General features: G+C 52.6%; 12 protein-coding genes across 12 annotated transcripts; 4 read left to right on the top strand and 8 right to left on the bottom strand.

Annotated features, from left to right (window-relative positions):
* Window positions 1–1,468: 1,468 nt before the first annotated feature.
* CTAM01_15059 (Mov34/MPN/PAD-1 family protein) lies at window positions 1,469–2,879 on the top strand (the record flags this gene model as incomplete). The annotated part of the gene is made up of 3 exons (XM_060531058.1): window positions 1,469–1,774; window positions 1,861–2,114; window positions 2,186–2,879. Coding segments are annotated over 3 exons (1,254 nt in total), but the record flags the coding sequence as incomplete, so codon positions are not given.
* An 856-nt stretch (window positions 2,880–3,735) lies between these two features.
* On the top strand, window positions 3,736–4,887 carry CTAM01_15058 (uncharacterized protein; the record flags this gene model as incomplete). Its single annotated transcript, XM_060531057.1, has 1 exon — window positions 3,736–4,887. The coding sequence occupies one exon, from the start codon at window positions 3,736–3,738 to the stop codon at window positions 4,885–4,887; it is 1,152 nt and encodes a 383-aa protein (XP_060374355.1).
* A 515-nt stretch (window positions 4,888–5,402) lies between these two features.
* On the bottom strand, window positions 5,403–6,227 carry CTAM01_15057 (uncharacterized protein; the record flags this gene model as incomplete). The annotated part of the gene is made up of 2 exons (XM_060531056.1): window positions 5,403–6,017; window positions 6,084–6,227. 2 exons carry the CDS (start codon window positions 6,225–6,227, stop codon window positions 5,403–5,405), a joined length of 759 nt encoding a protein of 252 aa, XP_060374354.1.
* A 2,299-nt stretch (window positions 6,228–8,526) lies between these two features.
* Window positions 8,527–9,592, bottom strand: CTAM01_15056 (uncharacterized protein; the record flags this gene model as incomplete). Its single annotated transcript, XM_060531055.1, has 3 exons — window positions 8,527–9,214; window positions 9,412–9,455; window positions 9,530–9,592. 3 exons carry the CDS (start codon window positions 9,590–9,592, stop codon window positions 8,527–8,529), a joined length of 795 nt encoding a protein of 264 aa, XP_060374353.1.
* Window positions 9,593–10,475: 883 nt separating this feature from the next.
* Window positions 10,476–11,798, bottom strand: CTAM01_15055 (uncharacterized protein; the record flags this gene model as incomplete). The annotated part of the gene is made up of 2 exons (XM_060531054.1): window positions 10,476–11,166; window positions 11,689–11,798. The coding sequence occupies 2 exons, from the start codon at window positions 11,796–11,798 to the stop codon at window positions 10,476–10,478; spliced, it is 801 nt and encodes a 266-aa protein (XP_060374352.1).
* Window positions 11,799–12,211: 413 nt separating this feature from the next.
* On the bottom strand, window positions 12,212–13,371 carry CTAM01_15054 (uncharacterized protein; the record flags this gene model as incomplete). The annotated part of the gene is made up of 4 exons (XM_060531053.1): window positions 12,212–13,016; window positions 13,084–13,127; window positions 13,189–13,312; window positions 13,361–13,371. 4 exons carry the CDS (start codon window positions 13,369–13,371, stop codon window positions 12,212–12,214), a joined length of 984 nt encoding a protein of 327 aa, XP_060374351.1.
* A 1,587-nt stretch (window positions 13,372–14,958) lies between these two features.
* CTAM01_15053 (uncharacterized protein) lies at window positions 14,959–15,581 on the bottom strand (the record flags this gene model as incomplete). Its single annotated transcript, XM_060531052.1, has 2 exons — window positions 14,959–15,275; window positions 15,395–15,581. The coding sequence occupies 2 exons, from the start codon at window positions 15,579–15,581 to the stop codon at window positions 14,959–14,961; spliced, it is 504 nt and encodes a 167-aa protein (XP_060374350.1).
* Window positions 15,582–16,559: 978 nt separating this feature from the next.
* On the bottom strand, window positions 16,560–16,763 carry CTAM01_15052 (uncharacterized protein; the record flags this gene model as incomplete). Its single annotated transcript, XM_060531051.1, has 1 exon — window positions 16,560–16,763. The coding sequence occupies one exon, from the start codon at window positions 16,761–16,763 to the stop codon at window positions 16,560–16,562; it is 204 nt and encodes a 67-aa protein (XP_060374349.1).
* Window positions 16,764–17,695: 932 nt separating this feature from the next.
* On the bottom strand, window positions 17,696–18,697 carry CTAM01_15051 (uncharacterized protein; the record flags this gene model as incomplete). The annotated part of the gene is made up of 2 exons (XM_060531050.1): window positions 17,696–18,099; window positions 18,331–18,697. 2 exons carry the CDS (start codon window positions 18,695–18,697, stop codon window positions 17,696–17,698), a joined length of 771 nt encoding a protein of 256 aa, XP_060374348.1.
* Window positions 18,698–20,863: 2,166 nt separating this feature from the next.
* Window positions 20,864–21,112, top strand: CTAM01_15050 (uncharacterized protein; the record flags this gene model as incomplete). Its single annotated transcript, XM_060531049.1, has 1 exon — window positions 20,864–21,112. One exon carries the CDS (start codon window positions 20,864–20,866, stop codon window positions 21,110–21,112), a length of 249 nt encoding a protein of 82 aa, XP_060374347.1.
* Window positions 21,113–23,816: 2,704 nt separating this feature from the next.
* Window positions 23,817–24,182, top strand: CTAM01_15049 (uncharacterized protein; the record flags this gene model as incomplete). The annotated part of the gene is made up of 1 exon (XM_060531048.1): window positions 23,817–24,182. One exon carries the CDS (start codon window positions 23,817–23,819, stop codon window positions 24,180–24,182), a length of 366 nt encoding a protein of 121 aa, XP_060374346.1.
* Window positions 24,183–24,563: 381 nt separating this feature from the next.
* On the bottom strand, window positions 24,564–26,002 carry CTAM01_15048 (PAF-acetylhydrolase family member; the record flags this gene model as incomplete). The annotated part of the gene is made up of 2 exons (XM_060531047.1): window positions 24,564–25,867; window positions 25,936–26,002. The coding sequence occupies 2 exons, from the start codon at window positions 26,000–26,002 to the stop codon at window positions 24,564–24,566; spliced, it is 1,371 nt and encodes a 456-aa protein (XP_060374345.1).
* Between the last annotated feature and the right edge of the window lie 163 nt (window positions 26,003–26,165).

Here is a 26,165-nt window from a genome sequence, read left to right as displayed (position 1 = left end):
AGATTTGTCGCGTGTGCCAGGATCACGGAGCGACGAGTACACCTGGAATGGGCGTGAGCTTTGAGTTCGCCATGACTCGCCCTATTCCGCGGCCATCGTAATTTGTAAAGCGTAAATCTCGCGATGCTGCGCTGCGTTCCCGAAGCGCAGTGACGTCGTGAAATGCTCTGGTCGTAGGACCATAGGATGTCTTCAATAGGAAGCGAGGACACGAATCACAAGGCGTGTCTTTCCTCAAAGTTCGAGTTGGCATCTCCAAGGTGACATCGCTGCGTGGTGCTTAGAGCGATATCTTCTTGGCTCGGCGATGAGGATCACCATCCTTTCCCACCTATCCCGTTTGTTCTTCTCTGCAGATTCGGGCGCAGGAGATCCGACCGCCGCGGCTCGATGTTCGGGACCGTGGCGCCTATCATTTTGCCTCCAGTGAGGGCACACTTTTCCAGACGTTTCGTTCCCTGCAGCCCTCGAGGCTTTGAGCTTCCCCCACCATGTCGATCTAGACAGTCTTTCCGGATACGTTTAGCATCGTCTGTTGTTTTCTTCAGACGGACTGGCTGTTTGTTTGAAATCACGGAACTCACAATCGGCATGGATGGGTTGCTCGGTATCCGGGCATTCTCGTCCCTTAAGACCATCTAGGATTCAAAGCCGATGTCGCGCTGTGTTGTGGGAAGATGGTGAACTGGAGGCTAACATGGATATCCTCCTCAAGCCGGGCATTGAATCATAACAATCGCTGAGCCGCTACCAGATTGAGTCAGGAGCCCGTGCAGTTGGCAGTGGGCGTTGACATATCGCAAATGTTGTCTTTCACTCAGCGCGGAGGATAACGTGACTGTAATTGATGATGGTCTTAGTAAAGGCGGCATATATGCATCTTTGACTTGAAATAGAGTAGCAACAAGGTGTTTAGTTGAGTGGATGCTATGGGGCGTAACCATCTTTGCCGGGGGGGGTTAGTGACGTCGACTCGTCATTTGCGTGAGGAGCAGTTCCAAGGATTGCCATCGTTCAAGAATAGCATCGATGAGTTCCGAGCATTATTCTAATCGTTTCCAGTGCGATCCTTACCAAATGCGAAGCCCTCAGCAAGAGAAGTCGGCCGAACGAGGAGGCTGGTGAAGGGTAAGGTAGATGATGGATTCATCCTCAGCTGAACGCTGTGGAGGGGATGACCCGGCAGTGTGGCTGGTGAGCTCCGGCATGCCAGTCTAGCCGAATGCGGCACTATATGTGGCTTGACCACTCACACCTCAACATCTCAAACTGTCGTCCAACAACATATTTTCAGGCTTCAAGGCTGAAAAGGAAAATTCGGGTTGCTGTTGACCAATATTACCTCGGGTTTTTGAACATGATTCGATAAGAGACAGAATTAGACTAAGCTGGATATCCCTATCTTTTGCGGTGAGCTCCTTCCCGCACTGATACAGCTCCAAAAGTCAAGCACGTGACTGTTTGTCAGCCAGGCACGGGCAGTACGTACCGGACCAGGCTAGCTCCGCCGCCGGGACCATTTTCGCCAGGCTGCTCAGAGCTGTCGTCAACACCACTCAACTCCACGACCCAGCTGCTTCCATCCGCCTCCATCACCCCAACCTACGCCCCTCCAAATCGCCACGAAAACCGCCGCCCGCGACAGCATTTCGACGACGCCAGCTCAACACTTCATCCTCACATCTTCAGTAACGTTTACAGCATCACAATGGAGCGCTTCAGGAACATGCTCCAGTCCCAGGGCCTCGGTGGCCTGGGCAGCCAACCCGGAACGGTAAGAGCATCCCGCGCCTTGTCGAGCTGCCTTGACAGCTCCGATTGTCCAGGCCCTTACAACGACATACTTACGCGGTTTTGCAGGATAACACACAGCTTATCGACAACTCCGAGACCGTCTACATCTCCTCCCTTGCCCTCCTCAAGATGCTGCGACACGGCCGCGCTGGTGTTCCCATGGAAGTGATGGGTCTGATGCTGGGAGAGTTCGTCGACGACTTCACGGTACGCGTGGTAGATGTTTTCGCCATGCCCCAAAGTGGTACCGGCGTTAGTGTAGAGGCGGTCGACCCTGTTTTCCAGATGAAGATGATGGACATGTTGAGACAAACCGGAAGGTGAGTTCGGACCCCGCCATCCCTACCCTGGCCATCGCAGTCGCATGTACTGACAAACATGTTGCAAACAGACCTGAGGCCGTCGTTGGATGGTACCATTCCCATCCTGGTTTCGGATGCTGGCTTTCATCCGTCGATATCAACACCCAGCAGTCCTTCGAGCAGCTTACCCCGCGTGCTGTCGCCGTCGTCGTCGACCCCATTCAGTCCGTCAAGGGCAAGGTTGTCATTGACGCCTTCCGCCTGATCAACCCCCAGTCTCTTATGCTTGGTCAAGAGCCCCGGCAAAGCACGAGTAACTTGGGCCACCTCAACAAACCCTCAATCCAGGCCCTCATCCACGGCCTGAACAGACACTACTACTCCATCGGCATCAACTACCGAAAGACGGCGCTCGAGGAGAACATGCTCATGAACCTGCACAAGCACGTTTGGACCGAGGCATTGGAGATGAACGACTTCAGACACGAGGGCGACTGCAATAAGGAGCGCTTGGAGCGCCTTGTCAGCCTTGCGGAAGGCTATGAGAAGCGCGTCAAGGAAGAAACCGAATTGACAAAGGACCAGCTCAAGACCCGCTATGTCGGCAAGCTCGACCCCAAGAAGCATTTGGAGGACGTCGGCCAGCAGCTGATCGAGGACAACATTGTGTCCGTCTCGAGACAGATGATCGACAAGGAAGCGACGATGCCTAAGAAGGACGGACCGGCGGGTGGCAAGGATCAATCGAACGGTGACTCGATGGATGTGGAAGAGGAGTTGTGAGGGGGTTAAGGGCCATGATTTAGGGACGGTCTAGGGCGGGATACAAGGACTTTGCCAGCACTGTACGATTAGGCGTTTAGGTGGACGGGAACCCAACATCTAGAGGGCCCGCCAGGCATAAGACGACTATGAACTCAATGTTTTGGCCCACGACATGAATGAGGTATTGACCGTACGACTTTCCTAGTGTCGAACCCCCTCCCCCCCCCCCCAAAAGCCCTGCGCTAGGCGTCACTGGAAATGTATCTGTTTTAGTCACACCATGCAATGGAAGAATGATCCCTTTGTTGCTTCTAGACCCATGAGGCTCAAAGCATCCCGGTGTGCTCAAAGGCGAAGCGCATGCGAATTCACGTTGTTCTCTTACAGTCCCAGAACATCCGAGAAACACAGATCCGAGTCTCAATCCCATTGTCGCCTACTAAACAACAACTTGTTCGCAGGGTTTTGACACTTCGGGGCCATTCCCGTACATCTACATAAGAGCTTAGCTACATCTCTTCCTAAGCTCCAGCTAGAGGCAAATCAAGAGAACCTATTATCCAGCTTACCCGTTTCCTACCACTTGACAACAACATTTCCTTGCCTCCCTGTATTGTATCTTCACGGCATGAAGTCTCGGCAAACTGACAAGAGTTCTTATTTGAGGTATACTTTTCGATTTCCCGTGTCGACTCGCCTCCACTTCTCGAGAAACCGCACACAGCGGACAGCTTCTACGACAGGCCTTTTCGACTTTCCCCTTGAAAGTCCACCAGGTTTGACAGATACGGCATCCCGTCAGCATCAAAGTCGGTTCCCCGTCGTCGAATTCTTGAAACGTCTATCAAGCCGCTGTCGCGGTCTTACCAGGAGCATGGCCTCGTCTCCCTCGCAAACGTCTGGACAAAGTGAGAGTCAACCACTGCGATATAACACACCAAGTAAACCGTATGGCTCTGGAGCCAACGCAGCCCCAGAGTCTCCGGCAGAGTCGTATCTGCATGCGCCCAGCTCCTCGCTCCCAAGACCCGACATAAGCCCTGCATCAACTCACCAAGTTCTCCACCGTCTTGGAAGCACCTTCTCACATGTACAGTATGCTGTTTGCGGCGACGCAGCGCTGATAGCATACGGCCATGGCTCTCGCTCCCCGTCCCACGTTACAATCATCTGCCCGGCCTACGCCCAAGAGGTCATGAAAGCGTGGGCGGCTGCTACCAGCGGTATGCTCAACTACCCCGGCGAACCAGACACTCTTGGCGTCTCCGATGAAGAAGGGCAGGTGTGGCCCGTTAAAATGAGGACCATGGCGTTTGAGCGTAGCTTTGAGACGCTGCCGACTGTAAGTCTCTGCTTTGGGGATGACTCCTCTCCCACAACCATCTTGACCATGCCGGCTCTTGTTAACGAGATTGCGCTTTCATACGTTGTTGACAGGCATATAGAGGAAGAAGGATTCCTGGATGAGCTTGCAGTAGACCTGATTTGGCTCTTGCAAAGTATCATTGAAGACGGAAGTCCAGAGCAAATGCTCAAGGAGCATGACGCACCCGCCATCAGCAACCCTATCTTCTGGTACGACTTTACGGATGCGTATCCCGAACTAGCTGGACTCTTCTACGATGCTGGATATCGACCTGAGGGGTCTGAGGTAGACGTGAGCCAGGTGAGTGATATGATACCGGCCGAGCTACGATCTCTACCCCTGCGAGAGATCATTACGAGAGGTAGGAGTCGCCCTGGCGGCAGGTCCGATGTCAAGCTGCGGCGCCAAGTGCTGGAGGGGCCGAACTTGACCAGGGCGGAGCTCAGGAAGGTGATTCGGGACCATCCGTCGTACAGGCGCAAGTCGTCGGGTTATGGAGATTTAGATGACCAATCGTGGACTCCTCGTTCATACAGCCGTAGGCCTTTGAGGAGACAGCAGAGCCAAGAGGTACCCTCGTCGGTGGTTCCTTTTGGAGACAAGATCTCTAACATCTTGTTCGGACGTCCAGACGGCTCTAGAGCCAGGCATTCAAAGTAATGACTGTAATTTGCTACAATGGAAAGAATGATTCTGGAATTGGATTTCCCTTTCTCCTCCGTCTTCTGTTCTGTAGCAGCAGTTTACCTTGTAATGACTGACCCATTTCTTTGTCACGTTATTTCAAAGCACCTTAGTGTTGTTCCCCGTGAGTAAATACATCACTGTTGTCGCTATTGTTTCGTTATTAAGTCACGGTTTGTGGTTGTCAAAGAATGCTTTCAAACTCAAATCGATTCTTTCGCCATCATGCTTTTGCAGAGGCGGTCTCTATGCCCCGAGGGCTTTTACAAAGAAGAAGCCAGATGTTCTGGTCTAAAGTCCCATAGTCCCCATCTAACTTGAACGCCATTATCCCTTGGCTGTGCAGACCGACCCGGTCTCTTTGCTTCATACTCGCTTGTAAAGAACCAAAAAACAAACGAAACCTGTATTCCCATGCCAATTCGCCCCGCTGGATATGCTGAATCGCTCAGAAAGTCCTCTTCAATTCAAAAGTCCACCTCTCTTCCGCCTCATTGCCTCTGCTGGTACTGGTACTGGTTGTGGTACTGGTTGTGGTATTGCTGGCTCTGCTGGTATTGTTGAGGGTGCTGCTGCTGGTATTGTTGCTGGTACTGCTGCTGGTACTGCTGAGCATAGTGTTGGCCGTAAGGAGGCGCGTCGTACTGGTTGCTCTGCTGGCTGTTGTTGAAGTGCACGGGGGCGACGGCTGGACGAGGAGCAGGGGAGGCCGTCTGGGGCTTGTTCTGCTGCTGGATCTCGATGCGCTCGGCGGACTGGCCGGCCTCGCTGTCGCTGCTGCTGCCGAGGGCGGTCTGCTTCATGGATCCGCGGCGGACGCCGTTGGCCTTGAAGTAGCGGAAGTCAAGCCAGGCGATGATGGTTGCGTAGCCGGCGACGATGCTGAGGAGGATGCCCATCACCACGACGATCCAGCCGATGGTGCAGCTGACGCCCACGCAGGATTGTTGTGTGTTGCCCTGGATGCCCATGTAGGCGACCGCGGCCCAGAAGACGACTTCCATGCCGTTGAGGATGAGGTTGGCTTTCAGGCTAGCCCATCGCTTGAAGGAGGAGACGTGCTCGGTAAGGACTTGGTATGCGATGATAATGAGAGACTTTGCGGCCTGGGGTTGAAAAGGTTTGGTTAGTTGGTTGCTTGGTTTGTGGGGTAAAAGAAGCTTAAGACTTACCATGCCGAGAGCCATGGTACCGGATCTACCCCTGGGGCGGTTGGGGAGGAAGATGCGTGCCACTGAGAGACTAAGAGCTGCGATGACCAGGGCAAGCTGGACCATATGGATGGGGAACTTGAGCTTGGAGTCGAAGAGGCCCATTGTGATTGTTTGGGAGGAGGACTGAAGTTGGTACTGGTTCGGACTGTCCTTGACGAGGAGTATTCTGAGTCAAGACCGAGAGATTGTTTGTGTGGTGGTGATGGTGATAATGATTGTGTTGGTTGTATTGTATTGTATTGTATTGGAAGGAAGACGGCAACAACATCCGGATTACAGTCAATCTATATACAAACATCTCGCATTCTGCTGCATCTCGCATTTACACGTATTGACCGTATCCTGAAAGAAATTTCGATACGCATTCCCATAGTGTCGGGCCTACCTCAACACAGCCGCACGCTGCGCATTGTGTGGGAATGCCTTCGGTCTCGGTTCATGGGTGCGGACACTTTTTTTCACTCTTTGCTGTGCAGTCAGACACCGCAGATTACACGTATTTACTTACTACTATACCTTACTATTGTCGCTGGGGAACTTGGATTGGGGGAAAAGATAAAAGTAGCACAGCCCCGGCCCCCTAGGGCGAACGGCACTTCGGTCTCGGTTTCCCACTTCTTCTCTGACAAAGCCACGAAGAAAACTGGCGCTAGAGAATCGGAGCACCAACAACCTTATGGCCTAAGCATACGCGTATCCACCCAATAAAGTTATCCATGTCTCTGCTGCTTCGAGACCTTGGGCCTTCGCCTCTTTCTTCTCCCCTCCAAGCTTCTGTCGTCTCCATAGAAGCCTCAAACCAGTGGGCTGGGCGGCTCGCGCCAAGGAGGCTTGACACTTGTCATCGCAACTCCCCGAAACACCATAAACAGGGCTCTCAGCGCCGCCGCCGCCGCCGCCGCCTCCCCCTTTCCATGCTTTGGAGTCCGGACGAGGTTCTGGTTCCCGGGTGTGGGAATCGCTGACGGGGATTACGGGCCTTCAGGCTTCGAGACGCGCTTCGGGAATCTGCCCTCTGGCGCCATTGAGAAATGCGCCTTGCCATGATGTGGAGACGGGAAAGCGAGGTGCATGGGCGCTAGCGAAATGCTTATTGCGTTCTGAGGCCGGGAGGACCTTCGGTTTCTCTAGTCTCGGCCACGTTTTTCTCGGGTTTGAGATTTCTTTCATCTTGATAATCAGGCTCTCTTGCTGTTTATACCTGACACAGTTTCGCAGCGTCGTAATGAGTCGTGTCGGATCTGCAAGGCGTTAAGGTTATCTAATCTTTGGCGGTTATTCTCCATCATCCCTTCACAACTGACACTTAGCTAATCGAAATGCAACAATTTGCAACGCGAGACATTTGTCGGCATTGTCTCTCTGTTAGCCAATCTTTCTGCTAAAAGTACGTCTCATGAACACGTTAGTGCGGGACACGACCGCCCAAACAACCATGCCCGCGTACTTTGCAGCTGGCCTCCAAACCTATGACGATATCGGACTTACTGTCAGTTCTTCTCAACTTTCGTCCATCGGGAACATTACAATCAGAGGGTCCTGCGACCATTTGCTACAAGTCTTGTTTGCAAACAGTTGAGAATTGACCGTGGCAGTTGCTAGCGCGCCCGACTTCGATCCGGACGGAGCCTCGACGAACGACGTACGAACTCCGAAGATCCGAAACGTAACCATCGCGACGTGGAGTCATGGAAACTCAAACATTATCGATTCACTATCTAGCGCTCTTCGCCGACCGCTGCTTCTTTACAGTATTGAGATGGCCCTGCTGGAATTGCAGAGTGATTTGCATCGCAATATGTCCCAGGGAAAGGGTTGCCGAGAATTCTTGATGGCATAGTGACAGGCTCTCCCAATCTTGAACATTGCTCCAGCACATTCGGTGCTTAGGTAATGCGATCGGATTGATGCTTGCCAGCGCCGCAAGATGCATCGGCCCACGAGAGTCAGAGAAGCAAGAGATAAGCAATAGTCGAGAGGGCTAGCGTTTGCTAACTTCAAACTTGAACTCGAAAGCCGCCGGATTTGCCTTACGCACTACTACTAGTTCGATCTGAACTTTGAGTTCGTGATGTGCATTGATGGGATGAACTGATTGCAACTACTGGACCAGAGAGACTCCTCCAACAACGATTTGTCGAGACAATTCAGGAGACGCTTGTTGACACGAATAACTTGGATCGACTTCAATTCTACTTGTCTAGACCTCAGATAACGCACACACAGATAACCGATCTCCCATGCTGAAGAAGCCTTTGCGGTAGTTTACCGCCTGTTGCAGATATCTGGCTTGATTCAGCAAAGAAATCTCGTTACCTTCGAAAGATCCTTCGACCGTCCACTCCTTCCATAGTCAAGTGTGTACCCTATCCTGCTACATAATCTCATGGAGGTAGAATTGTCATGGCTTGCCTCCGACTTGTATGTGTTGAAGGTGCCTGAGTAATAAGTTTAAGTGTCCTGCCCCTTCCTCTATCTTGGTCAAGACATCCTTTACCGCTGGACTCCACGTTTTGTTGCGGTCTTTTCTGCAGATGACATTGACCTTGATGACGTTGGAAAGCTTTTCCGTGTCTGCGTCGAATAGAAGGCGCTTCTCGAAAAAGCCTTGAAAATCTTTGAACAGAGTCTCTGCGATGCGGCGCGCAATATGGGTTGGCCAGGGCACTGGATATGGATCGCGCCGCCGAAGTGTCAGAACTGGAAGCCTCCAGAAGCTGTAGCCGCACGGCAAGCACAGAGCTTCGAGAAGCATCGACTCTGATAGAAGTTCGCCGATTCTGGCTGTCAATTCTCGGTATGGGTCGCGGAAGGGAGCCATCAGGAACGAGGGGCTTGGGTCGTATATATGCAACGGATCCAACCATGATGTTATAGAGGCTTGTCCGTAGCAGCAGTCCCCCTCAATCATAAGGCTCCGCAAGACGGTTCGGTTTGCGGGTCCAATCGTTTCGAGCCATAGTATCAGTGTCGGAACATCCTCAAATCCAAAGGCGTTGCTGTTGTACAACATGAACGACGTCTCGTGACGAATCTTTTTGCAAGTCTGAAAGAGCTCGGCAACGGGATGCGTGTCTCGGCTCGCTAGTCTACAGTTTCGATGGTGAAGGATGGCGAGCTTTCTTCCACTGGTACATCCTTCCTTGTGAGGGATTCTGGTGATTGAGATAGCATCGCAGCAGATAAGAGCAAATTCATAGACCTTGTTGCGAAGCTCAGAGGGCAAGTCCCTGCAGGGCAAAGTCAGTCGTTGACGTCTGATGACCAAGCTTTTTAGGACGCATACAAAAACCGAAATGGTTTGAAGTAACGTGCTGTATTCTGGGATTGCTAGACGACTATTAACTTGGGGACCACACACTTCGCCGTTGTGGCTTCTGAATTTTGTGCGAAGAGGGCCGTACCTTGCGAAGCTTCTTGACTCCCCGAAGTCTAGCCTTCGTTTTGCGCGAGGTTTTGCAGCTCATGGGTGAAGATATTGCCTACAAACCAATGGGTCAGGGGATGTAAAGCGGACGTTCAAATGTTGTCGGGCTCCCGTTTCATCTGACTTACCTAGCTCAGGTAGGCGTCGGTCTTTGCAGAATTTGTCTTCCAGTCATTAATTGATGCCTGCGTGGTGTTTCAAGAGGGAAAGCTTTTCTTCTACAAGCGGCGAGAAAAAGATTTTCTATTTCGCGCGCGCACCATTGCGAGTGTGTGGCTGTTGTCACCCGCGCGGTCGTCCAACCGCATGGGACTACCTGCATCCTACCACTGGCAAAAAGCATCAAGAACTAAAGATTCGAGACAGATCTCGGCTCTTACCATAGGAAGCCTTCGAAACCCCTTGACTCTTTACCAGCCTCAGGTATAGAAATGCATGGAATATTACGAAATTCGAGGTCGCGTTCTGTTCAAGCAGGCAAACTCTCTGGCGGCGTTCCCCGCTACGACACAGTCCTTGACATTCCACTTTCCGACTATAGAGTAGCGAGGGCAGGTAGTAGGTTGGCTCAGACGACTTGATGAGTCGGACCATCTTTAGCAACACATCCAGTCAAATCCATCAAGGTCATAAGGTAGGTAGATTCCGAAGAAGACGGAGAGTTTGAGACACTTGATAACTGCAGATTAAAGTTCTATTCAAAATACACATGAAACGCCCCAAGCAAACCGTCTTGTTAAACCACGGTATTGTTGGTTCTTCGTGACGGCCTGAACTATCTGTGGCTTCACCGAGTGTCACCTGACCAAAGCTGGTCGCTCCGATGCTCATCGAGGTCAGCCAATCGAGGGCCTAGCTCTTTCGACGATGTGCCAGGGCTACCAGCATACCTGTCTCCGACCTCTTTCAATTAAACTCCGGCTCTATTTCAATCTTGATGAGTACATTGTGACCACCTCAAGTGATGGACCTTTCGTGGGGTCAATACATCGGCCGAGTCGTTGAAGCTTCTTTTGGCGACGACGGAGATTCTTCTTCCGACTTCTCTCGAGCAGCAGCTCCAGATGCTCAGAGAATGAGGCGTCTGCTTCGTCCGCCATCTCTTTTGTCCAATTCGATCGATGAAAATCAGCCTTTTGCCCGCAGAGCCAATAAGCATGCATGTCAAGCGCCAACAAGGAAGATAACCGCTGAGGATCCCCATTGCGGAAGGAAGGACTACACAGGAGGGGGCGGAAGAATGAGAACACCCATTCAGCTATGTGCCGGGCTTCAGTGACCAGCAGCTTTGGCTGTCCATCTCTGTGAAGCTTGAGCCGCTTGCTGAAGTCGATCACGCCGTCGAATCTAATAACGACCACCTCGATTTTCTTGAGATTCGGAGAGTTATCAAGCATTGCAGCGATCCGACTCATTACCATATTGTGGGTAACCGTGTCTGGACAAGTGCGCAGTTCATATAAGATAATCCCGCAGAGATGCGATCTGTTGTACGGGCCAATGTCGCGTAGCCAGACGAAAAGCGCGTCTTCATCCCAAAATTCGAATGTTCGGTAGTAGGCGATGCCACGTGCTTCAGACAACACTTTTTTGCAAGTACGAAGCATCGATAAGCTAAAACGGCACCTAAGATAGCATTGTCCGAGACCTTTCCTTCGAAACGGAAATCGTTTCGAGGGTATATCGGTAGAGACAAGACTGTCAATGATATAAATCGGATCTGGGGGGGATAGAACAAGTGTGTAGATGCTGTTTCGAATCTCCCCAGGCAGGTATCTGTTGTGCTTCAGTATTAGCGATATTGGCAACCAATTACACAAAAGCCCGAGCTGTAGAACTCACAGAAAGGAAAAGCGTCTCGGCCCAGAACCGTTATCATGCGCATTCTATCTGGCATGTCAGTCAAGATCGGCAATCGTTTAATTTCATACACAGGAAAGAACTCAGACAGACCCTGTCCGGCAAGGTGTTTGAACCCTGGCTGTCCCGTCGTTGGATCCCACCGGTCGAGATTGAGACGACCGGCAACGAGGCCATATCGGCGAGAGTTGAGGAGATGAAATGCAGTCCTTGTCTCTGGATGTTAGTTTAGAAAGTCAGCTGATATTCAACGTGAAATCATTGGTAACCAGTTACTAACTTGGACGGCTTGATGCTTGTAGTGCTGCGTCGAACTGAAGGCCGTAGATGGCAAATTTCTGCTGAGTAGTAATGAATTGCCGCTTTGATATAAATGAAAAGTCCATATCTATTAATTTGCTGCCTGAAAGGTACTTGAGACTGAAGAAAGTTCTCCTTGCTGCTTTTTCTTCCTTATGGCGACCTTGCATCGTGCTTCACCTGGGCGCGCGTTCGAGCTGCAAGACAAAGATTTGATTGTGAAAGGAGAGACGCCGAAACGGCTTCATCGATGACGTTGTTTTAAATGGAAAAGAAGTGAGTGAGACTGTATCATTTCAAGCTGCAGACCGTAATGAAAATACTCGGTATCATTCAAGACGACTTCGGAACAGATAAAGCCATCATGACTCTAGTCACCTAGTCTTATCTTTCAATTGTAGCACCACCTCTGCTTCCTACATGCCATTGGCTTCTTTTAGGCCAGCCTAGGTCGGATTTCAAGTGCGGCGACTTGCTGCTTGGTAATTATGAATCTTCTTCAAGCTCGATATCCCAGGCGAGTTTCGAGGTTTCTCCTCAGCAGCAGCCTTAGATGTTCTATAACCTCCTCTTCAGCTTCTCTTGCCTCTTTGGCATTAAGTTTCTGCGGACTCGATGCGTGCCGATAATACCACCAGTTATTCCGGCTAACTTGTAAAATATGACACAGCCTTTCCGGACTGTGGCCACGGGACAGACCTTTGGAGTACACCGACCGAAAATCATGGTAAAATACCTCCGCAACCCGACGCGCGATGCCGATCCAGCCAGAAACAGGTCCAGGTCGCTTGAAAGTTCCCCTCGGAGCCGGGCCAGCAATCATACATGTAAGATTGTAAAAATACTGCATCCGCAGAGTCTGGAGATTTTCGGCAGTAGCTAGCATCCTCGCAGCCCTACGACACAGTTCTCGATAACGGGTCTGCTGAGTCCGGTATCTGCTTGGAGTTGATGACGGCAACCATCCCTGAGGCTCGGTCTGGAGTACAATGGTTCGTAGGCAGGCAGTATTGGTCCCCAAGTCTTTCAACCAAACGACGAGTGTCTCCATATCTTGCACGTCGAAGTAGTTGGTGTACAGAATCGCCCGCGCTTCGGCATGAACTTGCTTGCAGGCTCTGAGAAAGGCAACCGGCAAGTACTCGGTTGTTCTCCATGAATCGTGATGTCGCACATTCTTGCGCCTCCAGCGGAATCTAGAACGGCCACAGGTATAGCCATACACCACCTTAGCGGTGATCGTGACGGTCGAACGGATGAAAGCGATCCGGTATATCTCGTTCCGTAATTCGGGCGGAAGCCGGCTTTTGTTTACAACGATGTTAGCGTGATTCTCGAGTTCACAGATGTTGGGATGAAATCTGGGCTCACAACAACGGAGACTCCTCTTTCCTAGGCTCTTCAGTTCTGAGTCTCTGTGTTCGCTGTCAGTTCAAGTCTGATACAGCCGTGTTTGAGTGAACGAAGACCCATCACCTTGGGGGTTGGCTGCTGGGGAGAACCAGGAGAAGATTCGGGACGTTCTCGCTTGTTGGACCGACTCTGGGAGTGATCAGATGACCGTTCGGCTTCTCTCGATTCTGCGAGATAATCAGGCATGCTAAGACCATCAGTTCTCTATCGTAAAGTCTCATAGAGACAAACCTACTTCAGAGACATAGCAGCTGATATTCAAGAGGACCCTGGTCTAGGCTGCATGATCATTGTATTTGTCCGCTAACAGAGCCGTGTTGACAATTCCAAAATCAAATGTGGCAGGCCTAGGGTCGATTGACTGTGAGATGACTCGATGAGACACATAAAAAAAAGGTTCGAACGAGGATCGGTGTCTCAAATGCGATTCCATGGATCTATAGACTAGTGGGAGATTGCTCCAACTGAAAGCAATCGCGAGACATTTCTACCGACTGCTAGACATGAAGGACATCTCAAAGTCAATCTACAGTTCCCTCGTGGCAGGGGCCGTGGTATGAACTCTTTCAACTCTGCCTTTGAAGAGTTGATCCACAAAGCCAAGTCTGAAAAGTTTTTGAAAATTCATCCGTGAAAAGACGGTGGTGAGCACAGCTGAAGAAATCCGGTCTTGAACAACGACAACAAGAGTCTAGAGTTGGGTCTTGGCTTTTGGACTTCGTCCTTCTGCGTTCTAAGAGCTCAGCAATGGGTCCGATAGCTTGAGCTACACATATACTTTTTAAAGGTTTTGAGAAGAACCAGTAATAACAAACGAAACCCCCAGAAAAGCGCACAAAATGAATCTCTGTACATGTATTTTCCATCTCGAATAGATGGGCTTTTTAAACTCGGGAACAATCCGGAAGGTCCCAGATCCTCTCTCTGAAGGGATGAATGAGAACTCTTACCCATCAAATGGTCTCCACAATCGCCTAATTACGAGGACATGTGGGCGGCGATCGATCTGAGGTCCTAATTCGCCGTGCAAATGCTCTACTGTTAAGACGATTCTGTTGAACTATCTTGAACCTCAAGGTCTAGAATTCTTCTTGGACTCGGGGAATCAGCCGGTATCAAGCTTCACGGCGTTGTAAGACTTTGCAAATGCTGCGGGGGTAGTCCGAACGGCCTGGCCCGTCTCACTTTCTGCGGTGGGTTCTGCAGCGGGCACTTCTATCTTGAAGGCGCCCGCAATAGGCCCACCCGAATCCATATTTTAGGGAATGATTCGCGGTACCCAGTTCAACCAAGTGCCCTCAAGACTCTGTCAAGTCTTATTTATGTGACCAGACTTGACTCTTTAAACTTTTGTCGGTGCTTTCTAAGGCTCTCGAATCATCTTGGGGCTTATAATCCGGCCCGTCGTTTCCGCTGTATTATCTTCCCATCTCCCTTCTCAGGTGTACAAGTACATATCGGAATCACACCGAAAGTCCTGTCAGCCGGCGATCTTTCCAACAGGCCAGCGAGTCAGCCAGTCTATGAGACTTCTGACAGCCCTCAACTCACATGTGAGCCTCTCAGCGCAGGGCATCGCTGCTTTACTCGGGCATATCCCCACATGGATTTGCGTGTGATAAGTTCCCCGGGTGGTCCACGTAGTAAAGAGCTGTCAGCTGTTTGGTCGGAAATGCGGGAATGGCATCCTTCAAGGGCTGAGAGCTTGGCAATTGCCATGTTCGGCGATATTGAACGAGATGATGTGTCGCATACTGTCAAAGTGACAAGCCAGCCGCATTTCAAATTCTCCACGCACGCCAACAAAGGTCACCGGGTCATATCTGTCGAAAATTAAGAAACCGTCCTTGTCTTTTGCGCCATGCCGACAATATCCTCCTCAGCCTTGCGCTTGCCGTGACTTTGCTGCCCTGGAATCTCCACCGCATGATGACCCTCACCGAATCTTTCTAATGTCAAAGGGGGGTATTCCAATACGGCCACGTGTTGCTCCTCTTGACAACCTTCCACGTCGCCGACGCGTTGGCAACAGCTCCACCTGAAGCCTTCTGGAACATCAGCTCGATATTCTTCGCTGTCCATTTCGCAGAACTGTCCAATGTCGTCGATCGTGTCCCAGACCTCTAGGTCTTCGTCTAATTCAAAGTCTCCTATCGCACGTCAGCGTAATGTCCTCTCTTTACTCGCCAAGCACGTGCAGTCACACGAAGCTTTACATTCCCCGCTCATTCCGAATACGGTATTGACTGTGGAATTCCATCATACTGACCAGGGTGGTAACGACATGCATCAGGAGCGTTCCTGTTGACATCAAACTTCTCCTTACAGTTGGCGCAGACATCCGTCCTTGGCATCTTCTGCAACAGGTCAACGGCTCGCCGGCGGACCCGCTCATCCTCCCTGCAAAGTGCGAACAAGACTTTTCGGGCATCGGTGCCCGAAACGGCTTCCAACATGGCCGCCGTTTCCCGATTTGGGGCGGCGGTCTGTTCGGCTCGCTGTCTTGCTTGATCAACCATTGATTTCTTGGTTGCCGTTGGCGTGTCGCGCCGATAATTTGGTGTTTTCTTCGGGCCGGGAAAGAAGTGTTTTGCGATGTCGGACTTTAACGGGGGTAAATTGGTGTTTAGCTTGGTACTTTACTTCGTACACCAATCTCTTGGGCCCAGTAGATAAGTAGAGTAAAGTAGTTGGAATTGGTAGTCGAGCTTATCCGAGTAAGCGCGGAGGAAATGTGAGATCTGAAATGTGAGTACCTTAATCAAATTCCAAGCAACTTGCTCGACGTTATAGATGGTCCGCAAGCTTTACCTTTCGTGGACATTCGAGGGGCTTCTACGTTAGCAACTAACTGCGTACACTCTAGAAGTGCCATCTAGACCGCGCCCACTTAGTGTACTCCGTGGAGTCCCACAACTACTCACCCCAACCCGGAATGACGGGGATGCAAACCAGTTTCCGAAAGGGTTCACCAGGGTCACTTCTCTCCTTTCAGGAATCATGTTCATTCTTGTCTATCAGAATTGAACGGCCGGGGGGTTTCACTCAACTGCCACAGACACCCGTTTCTTTTACCCGTACCCGTCTTCCCCCCGTGCCCCCCTCCCCGGCCTCCCGTAGATCAGGGTTTGCCGGGGAATCTCGGATGGTAAGGGTCATCCCTGCTCGCCAGGTGGCCTCATTGGATTCCTCGCACACAAAGCCCTGCTGTGGCACCGCAAGCTTACGGCTCTTCAGTCTCTAGAGTCCAGAGTACAGGGCATTTACCCATGGCCCCAGAGACGGTCCAGCGGCTGGCTAGCTGACGAAAGGCAAGTAGCCTGTAGGTGGTGCGTCTTGTGTTCCCTAAGAGCCACACACACTCTCTCGACCCTCTCTGGAGTTTGGTCCGGGTTTGGGGGGACATAATTCCTGTGCGACCACCGGGAGCGAGCCTACTGGTTCATTCGGTCTGGCGTGTGTACTCCGTACTTGCGTTGCTGGCTGGCAAGCTTTATATTCCCTGGAGCGGGATTGCTAAGCCGCTTCTGGTGTCCCTTGCAGATTTGAGCGCTTGCTGCAGATGATATCGGACCGCTCTGGGCAGGACGCTTCCGGTTCGTCTCACCACCCCATCGTTGTCGTCGTCGGCGAACCATGCGAATTCCGCCACCGCCAGTCCCATGAGGCGAAAATGCGAGCCATCTCGATCCTGGGAATGCTGCCTTCATTGGGCTGCGCGCTGTTTTTCTCACCTCATCAATGATCAGTACATGTCACGGATGATTTTGTAATTTGGCTCGTGAAAACGAGAAGTAAGGTAAATTGCATCGCTGGCAAACTTGGGCTCGCCCCGTTCGTCTGTCTAAATCGACGTTCTCTGCGTGCAGTGGGCTATCTTCACCCCGTTCTTTTTGCTGCCGCCTTTCTTCCCCTAGTGGCCCTCGATTCATTGATTCTTCCACCACTGAAATACAAATGATATGCTCTTACGTTCTGCCTCCATTATTTCGTGATGTCTTTGATGTACGAGGATACCCTCATGCGAGGCAATGAGATGCCAGCCTGGCCAATAAGTCAGGCACAAAGTGGTCGGTTGGGCGTAAAAGCTGCCCCCAAAGTACAGTAGTGTCGCCCCCTCCAATTTCTTGTCCAACCAATTTCAATGTTGCTTGCTCGCTTCATCCATCAAATGTCTTGTTGTATCAAACTTGCCAAATGCTATGCCTCCCCCTTCTCCCAGGAAAATGCTTTGCTTTGCTTCGCTCCGCTCTGCTCCGGTTTTTTTGAACTTGTGCCTGATTGCCGCTTTGACTCCCTTCGCGTCTGTTCACAGCCCTGCCAGCACCTTAAAAAAATCCATTTCAATCTCGCGTGGCCTTGTCGACCGGTTGACCGACCACCATCGGTCGGGAGGCCGGGAGCCCATCCGATTGACCGAAACCGTAATCATTTCCTTGACCGGTCTACCAAAACCAGTCTCGTCCGGAAGGCCGAAAGGAGGGGAACCCAGGAAGCGAGTTCGTTTCTGACATGGACCATAAACACGTCCTTAAAATAATAAACAATCCAAGTAAACCTTTTTCGAACGTCATTGCTGTTGGTGGTGATGGTGCGTTGTCGTCAGCGAGGTTGCCGTTCTCACAGTCATCGTTGCCGTCGTCGCCTTGTGGCCAGCGTCCGTCGGTGAGCTCGAGATCGTGTAGTGCTGCTGATGCGGCGGCGGTCCCAACTCCTGCGATGAGGCGTCGTCAAGCTCCAGCGGATCGTCTTCGAGATCGGACAGCTCGTTGCCGCGGCCCTTTTTGCTCCTATCCGGGTTGGCTTCGTGTGTGCCGCGCACGCAGCCTTGCCTGTCGCCTAGCCTCTGGCAGCAGCACCATCGGAACGCTGCGGGATACTCTAGGCGATTGGAATCTGTGTCCAGCTCGTCTGACGATACGTCGTCCCAGATTGTTGGTGGTATTTGCGTCTCATCCCAAAGCTCCAGCTCGCCTAAACAGAGGGGTGGGTGCACGAGTCAGTATGACCCTTCAACCACGAGAATAAGATACCCTTCTGACAGCTTGTACAGCGTAGTACTTCTGCTGGGAAAAGAAGATGCACGGCATGGAAATGAGGCAACAATAGAGTTGGAAGGAGATGAAGAGGCTCTACCAGTCTCTCGTTGCTTCTGCTCCCGCTGCTGTCGCTGGGTTTCCACGCTCTGCTTGCTTGCTTGCTTACCTGAGTGGTACCAACATGAACCAAAGCTGTTCTCGTCGGCCGTGAAGATGCCGTCGCACTGAACACAGATCTTGGGCTCGCCGGTTGCCTTTCTCTTTTTTGGATTTGATGGACTTGAGACGGAATTGGGGCTCCTCTTGACACCATCCTCCTCCTCTTCCTCGCGGACATCGGCCTCAAAGCGCAGCAGCCGCTCAAGCTGCCTCAACGCCTGGGCTCGAACCCGTCGGTCATCGCAGAGAGCCACGAGGATGGCGCGAGCGACGGACGCTGGCGCCTGGGCGAGGCCGTCGAGGTCCGGGGCGGCAGCGGCGGCGGCGAAGAAGGAGGACGACGGCGAGTCAACGGGCGACGATGCGAAAGCCATTGCCGGGATGATAGCGGACGGCGTACGGACGGACGGGGACCGTGAACGACGGGGAGACGACGCCGTTTGGGTCGATGGTTTAAGAAAAAGGTTCATTGAGGCTCTCTACGGCCTCGGAAGGGGGGGGTATTTCTGGGTTCTGGGTTCTGTTGCCGGAAGCCCTTCCCCGGATGTGTCAGCTCACGGATGCATTAGCAACAAAGTGAGTCTTCAAGGGGGTGGTGGGTAGGTTGATTGGAGGTCGGTCGTGTCCGAGGAGAGAAGGGGGAATGAATGGGACGGGGGATGCGGGTGCGGTGGCCGGGCCTGCAGGTCAGGTTATTGACGGCAAGGCGAAGGCCAAGGTGTATGGATGGATGTATCCGTAGAGGCGTACGTGGACGAGTTGCCAGTCGATCCGTCGTACCACCGGGCAGCAAAAGCAGCAAAAGAAGGGGACTAGAAGGGGGCAAGCGAGAGAGTGAGAGAGAAACACGAGACGCACAGAAGAGAGCAAGAGAGAGCTCAGAGATAGGTACGGATGGAGAAGAGTGGGACGGGGGAGTAGGAAGTAAGAGATGCGGCCCTTCTGCCGGCCGGCCGGTCCTGTCGGTCCAACTCTACTTTAGCTTGTTGGGATCTGCTTTGCTGGGAAGTATGTCAAGACCAACAAGGGCCCAGGTGCTGGACCATGGATGCGTATGGTATGGATTATGGATATGGCTGGCTGAGGGGAGGTGATGAGATGGAGGGGAGGGGCCCGGCCGGGGGATAGAATCACATAGCTCCAGCAATCCCATGGTTGTAGCATGTGCATTGCCGGGAGACGGAGACGGAGGACCCTCCCACTCCTCTCACACTCCATGTCGACACTTGTCGAGAGGGTGGTGTGGGTGAGAGCAGTCCATGACCTCAGAGACGAAGAGAGCAGAATGCCGCCAGCGGCGACTTGCGGGGTCAGAGGCTAGAAGCATTAGGGTGTGTATTCGACATCCAGGGCTGTTCCGCTGCAAGATGCCCGTTTGAGCGATGAGGAAGGGATCCAGGGGCCGGCTCGTGACCATTCACCAACTTCTGTCATATTTTCGAGGCGATACTTCCAGGCCTAGCCGTTCCTTGGATCATAAAGTATGTGGTGGCCGCCGCCGAACCATGCCATGCGATGCCGTGCCATACTTTTTCGTTATTTTGCCCATACGGGCCCCCATGCCAAACGGTTCCATGCTCCATACTATGGCCGGCCAGACCAGACGGGACGCGAATTCGACCTAACCAAACCAAAGCAGAACCGGAACCAGGGGGGGAAAGGACGGGGCATATGATCTGGTGCTATGTATGCAGTGCCATGTCTCGCAAATTGGCTTGACTCTGGCTGCGAGTGGTGGTGACTTTGCCAGCAAATCACGGCTCTCGGAGTGCCACGACAACAGAACATTTGAACCCTTCAACTATTCTTCTTCCCACCCCGCCAGGCTTGCCGCTTTGCAGGGGCCTGTCGAGCCTGTTGAGAAAAAGGTAAAACCAGAACGGGAGATTTGGCCGTGTGGCCTTCTGGGGACCAAGGTGATATCTGGTATTCCCGTCTCCGTGCCCCGTCCCACGGTCCTGCTGCTACCAATCCCGAACTGGGAACTAGAGGAGATCAGTGGATGCACGATGTGCATGGCGTCATGTACGACTGTATAGATGCAGGCACCGATGTCTGCCGCGGCGTTGGTGTCGCAAGGGAACTGGGAACTGGGGGTGAGAGGGGCGCAAGACTCAATCAAGAGAGAAAGAGACGGCGGGAAACTTTAGGAAACAAGACAAGATTACCTACTGTTAGGGCTGCCCGTTTTGGTTTGGATGGGTAATATTAAATGGGGGTTAAAGCGTGAATCGAATTTTGGGTGCGGCAAGCGCGCGTAGCGACAGAAAATCCAAACTTGGCCTCAGCTTCTCGACAGGGACCATCGGGAACCAAGAATGGACCTGGACTGGACGATTCATGTGTGGACGGTCGGCGGCCGGGGGGTGTGAGCAGACAGGCTCGGCGAGCACACACACCAACTTTCAGTCTCTCAGTTTCGCATTCTCTGTTTCCCTCTCTTCCTCTCAGCTCTTTTTATTACGGATAGGTATACATAGTAACACACACACACACTAGACTAAGAGACTTTGTACTCACATTACACTAGTCGGGCAATAATGCCAACGGCCGTCGATGACACTAACATCGGATCGTATCAGCATCGCCAAACCTATGGGGGGGAGGGGGCCGTTCTGCAGTCCGAGCCGCCCCCAAGTGCCCCCTTTTATCCCATCAAGAGACACCAGACGGGAGAGAAGCAAAAACGAACCCGCACCGGCGCCAACACCAAACGGTTCGACGCCATTCCCAGTTGCGCCAAAAGGTCCGGCCGGCTGGAGCGGGCTCTCTACCCCGAGATCTGGTAATGTATGCGCCGCACACACACGGAACCACCACAAACAAGCAAGCAAGCAAGCAGTTGATTAAAAGAGCGCACCCAGCAGGGGACGGCGGCGACGGCGGCGGCGGCTCGCTGCCCACCTGCGGCCCGATCCTGTCTTGGCTTTGTCCTTTAAAATCCAGCTTTGGTCCCTTTGCTTTTTCATTTTCCCCTTATTGGTATGGTCTTTTTGGGGGGGACGGTATTTTGCGACGAAGCTGCGATTCGTCAAGGACCGAGGCGAGGACCATCCTCCCGTCCACCAAGCGTCTGCTTCACGCCCCGAAAGAGAGAATCGACAAAGAAGAAAAGATGGTCCAGCCACACCGAGCTGGCCGGCGACACTCGGTGAAGTGAGCCCACCTATCGATTCTCCAATCTCATCCCGGACGCCTTGTGCATCCATTGGTTGTTTTTTCTTGTCTCTTACTGCCCCCCAACCTGTCTCAAGTTAAGATGCGGGAAGGACCACACACCACACACCATCGTTGGAGTCTTGCTGTTCGGTTAGACGGGAAGCATTGACAGGGAGTCCGCCTCGTCGGACTGGAGACAAGAGTAAGGAACCAGAAAATCGGACGACCGGGCTTGAAGATGCGTCGCGGGATGTCTGATGTCTTCAATTCAGCTGGACTGGGAACCCAAGTCGACACTTGCGCGGCTTTTGATTGCTCGCTTGCTCTATCGCCCGACTGTGGTTGATGTGGTCGACACACGGCACGTCTAACCGGAATGTCGGACATGGTGATGATTGCTGACGGGCGTTTTGCCGTTATGCTAGAGCCTGGACCTTGTTCCAGTCTCGCGGAGGAATGCCCAGAGAAGGCATCGTCTGTTGAAGATGACGCCGTGAGACTCAAGAAAAGGGTCGTAGTGATATTCAGGCTGGATATCAATGACACCACAACGAAGAGGACGGAAGAATGTGTTGCGAGGTGGGAATGTAGAAAGGTAAGCTGACATGGACGTGCCGGTAGTTGACTTTGGCTCTAGGGCACGGACTCGGAGGAATTCTCTTTCTCACATTTCCATCCGCCTGGCTTTTCCCCATTTCAAGATCTGCATGGTAGTTGGTCTCCCTTTTCGGTGCTCGCTCGGCAAGTTGAGGTCTGAAGGGTGCCATTGAGGTGTTGGGGCAAGTCGAAATTCGGTAAGCGGCTCTTCTTCTCTGACGGTTTCGTCCGACCTATGGTCTAAGGTAGTATCGAGTCTACAGACCGGACAACATCTTCTCTCCTCGCTTCGTCTTCTCGACCAGCCGGTCTCTAGATGCATCACCTCACTTTGCCTGCATTCTATTGGAACCGGCGAGCAGCAACAACACCACGCCATCACACATATTTCCTCCAACCCTGCATGGTCAGTTATCAGAAAACCCAACATACAGAGGCCGCCGACGATGCTGCCACTGACGTTTGACGTTCACTTCTGCACCGGGCCCCCGATGTCTTGGTTTACAAGCAGGCCGGCCGTGTCTCGGACCCATCAAACCTAGGGAGACTGAAAACCTCCACTGCAAGTCTGGTCTCGTCTGCGGTTGCGCGGGTGCGGTACAGTCGGTACGGTACTACGACCGCATGCCGCACTGCATTGCAGACCTACTCACACCACATACCTACACTATCACACACGCTTCAGAGACTCATAGTGGACAAGTAGTTGTGTAGATATTCACGTCAGCTTCCGCTACTTGCGCATGTCTCACCAATGCTTTCCCATTCAAGCGGTTCACCGTCCCGCCCAGCCGTTTTTTCATTCGTCTGTCGCTCGACTTGGAGCATGTCTTGGGCCTTTATGTTTCTTGTAGCTTGCCAGCCGCATCCTTCACCGCCTCATTTATCGAATCTGCGGAATTGGCCGCTTATTCATGGCGGCGATGAGGCGTTTCCTTCCCGCCAGCAGACGCGAGAGCGAAGTTTACTGGTGGTCAAGCCACGCTGCCGACGGGATGAGTTCCCCCAAAGTATGATCTGATGCAGCGATGCTCGCCTTGCCAATCTCAACCCATCGGGCCATCGAATCATATTCCTGGGATTTGATCCCCGGTTACACAAAGTTGAAGCTCCAGAGTTCACGCCAAGCCTCATGTCACCCTGCCGCAAATTAGAGAACGAAACAAATCCCATCCTCAAAGGCATCCCGCTCTCCTCACGGTCACAACAGCCTAGCCTTGAACATTGACGTCGAAAGGCCCTTCAAAAGAGCATCAGGCCACCTCAAAAGCCACAATATCCCAAAACTTCCAAAATTCAAGGTCCTCCGGATACCTGGAATCAGAATGTCTCAAGCCAGTGAAGCCACAACGTCCTGTTCAGGGGTTCCCTAGCGGAGTGACAGTGATGACCCAGTCCGTATTGGTTTTAGACTTTCCAGCTAACCACATATCGCACGTCATGTCCGCCCAGAGACACCACCCCCAGTGCGACCCCCTCGAAGAACAAACTCCACAGGTTCGTCTCCCTCCGCTCGGGTCGTCCCCGTCCCGAAGGGAGCCCCGAAGGGAGGGCGAGTTCGACCCAGTCTACTCCAGTCCATCCTCTCGTGGACTCGTAGCATGTCGAACCAGAGTTTCTCCCTAGATGTGATTCCTCAAGAGTCTCAATTTCATCCGACGACCGGACATAAGCACGATTACCAACCCTCTTTCGACCCCGGGGAGCCCACGGCAGTGTGGTAGTCTCGACGGCACAATGGCACCAAACACGGCGCGCCTCACAATCTTCGTCTTCGGCCTCTCCTCCTTCGCAGCGGGAGTCCACTCCCTCCTCCGTCCCCACGACTCCCTCAAGGCGCTAGACCTCCCCGCCGCCGCTCTCCCCGCAGCCAACGGCAACGCTCTGGCCGCCATTGCGATGGGCATCTACTACACCCTGACAGCCGCCCAAGACAACCGCGCCTTCTTCCTCGCCACCATCCCAATGCGCTTGACGTCCGCCTTCGTGTTCTGGCGACAGGACTGGGGTATCGTTTCCGGTTGGGAGGGTGGGAGCGCGGCATTGACGCTGCTTGCCTTGGCTTGGGATGCTCGGCAACGAACCAAGACTCATGAGGCTTGAGAGGCTGGGCACCCATCTGTCGCCTGACGGATATGCGGAACATGCCGGGAGATCGAGAATGGGTGGTTCAGTCTTCTGTTCTAGATCTGAATTGATGTGCACTTTTGACTGAGATGATGTCTTTCGATGTGAGATTTAATCTCGAGTTCCCATTCACGGCCAGTGGGGGAGGAAGACAGCCTGACTTGTGCAGTGTGACTTTGGAGGATTGAAGATCATCACTCGAGGCCAATAGCAGATTGAGTAGCAAAGACATGAGGCGAACCAGTCTTACATCCTGACCCAGTCGTTTCCTCGAGACTTCACGGGCGGTAATCGACAAGATTTCAAATAGTAACAACTCATCCATTTTCTTCATCCGACTATGAGATGACATTCTCATTACACTTCACGAGGCGGCGCGACGTGAATCTGCCAGTATTTCGTCGTCTCTTTGGATATTCTCGCCCTCTCTTCGTCCGTCATCGTATCCTTCCCGTACTCCTCATGTGTTACCCCCTCCGACAAGACGCCGTCTCTCGTGCCGTTTTTCAAAAATGTCATAAACTCCATAGTCACCCTCACATACTCCCGTAACCCTTGTCGCACATCAATCGTAGCCTCCGTAGTCCAGCGAAGCAGCAAAGGCTCAATGAGCGGCGCATCGGTAACGCTGGGATGACTCGTCTTCAGACTGGTTAGGAACCAACTGGAGCCAACGCGCTTCAGTACGTCTCTCGCGATATCCCTGACCGTGTCAAAGTGCGGACGGCCGAAGAAGGGTGTGCTCGTCTTGGACCAAGAGTCGGAGTGGACGATGAGGACGGGCACGTCGATATCGGTGTTGAGTCGTCCGCTGCTCTTCCCTGGGTCGAGAGCGATACCTCCCACAGCCGGATTCTCGTCTGATGTTGCCCCTTTGAGAGCCTGTAGCGCCCCCGTTGCGCCAAAGGAATGGCCTGCGATGACTGTCTGGGAGAAATCGAGTCTATTTTCCCAGTCCGCGAGGCCGCGGCCTTCTTTGCGGGCATTGTTTGCGAAGATCTTTGACCCCTTCCCGGCGTGAAGTGACTGCAACACCGCTATCGTCTCTTCAATCTCAGCCTGTCGGAAGGCGAGCTGCTCAAACTTCAAGTCATCAGATTTCATCTCGTTGCCGCCCCTGAGTTCATTCTTGGTGAGGTACATCACCCTGCGGCTCTCGCCGTCCGTAGCTGTAACGACCGAGCCAGGGCCGCTGCCGTCGCGATGCTCGATAGCAGCAACGACAATTCCACGGCTCGCGAGCTCACCGCAGTAGTGCGTATAATCTGCCCGGGAACTGGCCAGACCGTGAGACAACGCCACGACGGGCAATTTCTCATTTCCTTTACTGCTTGTCTGAGGGAGAAGTGGTACATCAACCTGGGCAGGAATCTTGATGCTCCCCACCAGAGCCCATAGTGCGAACGTGAATATCGGTCGCGAAATGAAGTTGTTGAAGTGAGCGGCCCTCGCATAGCCCTCTGCTGTGAGGCTTATGGGTTTCGGTACCCAATAGTGATGGCCTGTTCCCCTGACACCCTTCTCGGCTGGGTAATATAGAGTGAAGAGTACTGTCTCGAGGTTGAACGCCGGCTTGCCGTTGCTGGCGAAAACTGAGTCGCTTGTGTTGCGAGGAGTACGGACGGGAACCTCGATGTCTATTGCCCCAACTTCAAAAGGCCCTGAGTAGTTTGGTAGCCTGGATGCGAGTAGAGGCGACTGGATGAGGATACAGTATAAGTCAACATACCCACTTCCTGGCACCCCCCTGTTTCTGGCACCACAAAAACGATGGGATCACAACCCAACCTCCTCATTACTATTAACTATTGATCCTCAACCACACCCACTACAATACAGCTGCCAGCCTCACTAGGGCATTCAGAGTCGCTGGATTCAGCCGTGATAACCTCCTTTTCACCCGCTTCGATTTGAGCCCGATGGATATCCCTGATGTTCGCGAACTTCGTATTGGGATCG

This window comes from Colletotrichum tamarilloi, assembly GCF_030869305.1.
Source record: "Colletotrichum tamarilloi strain Tom-12 chromosome Unknown Scaffold_145.1, whole genome shotgun sequence".
NCBI lineage: Eukaryota > Fungi > Ascomycota > Sordariomycetes > Glomerellales > Glomerellaceae > Colletotrichum > Colletotrichum tamarilloi.
The sequence above is the reverse complement of the archived record's forward strand: the minus strand, read 5'-3'. Positions and strand labels throughout refer to the sequence as shown.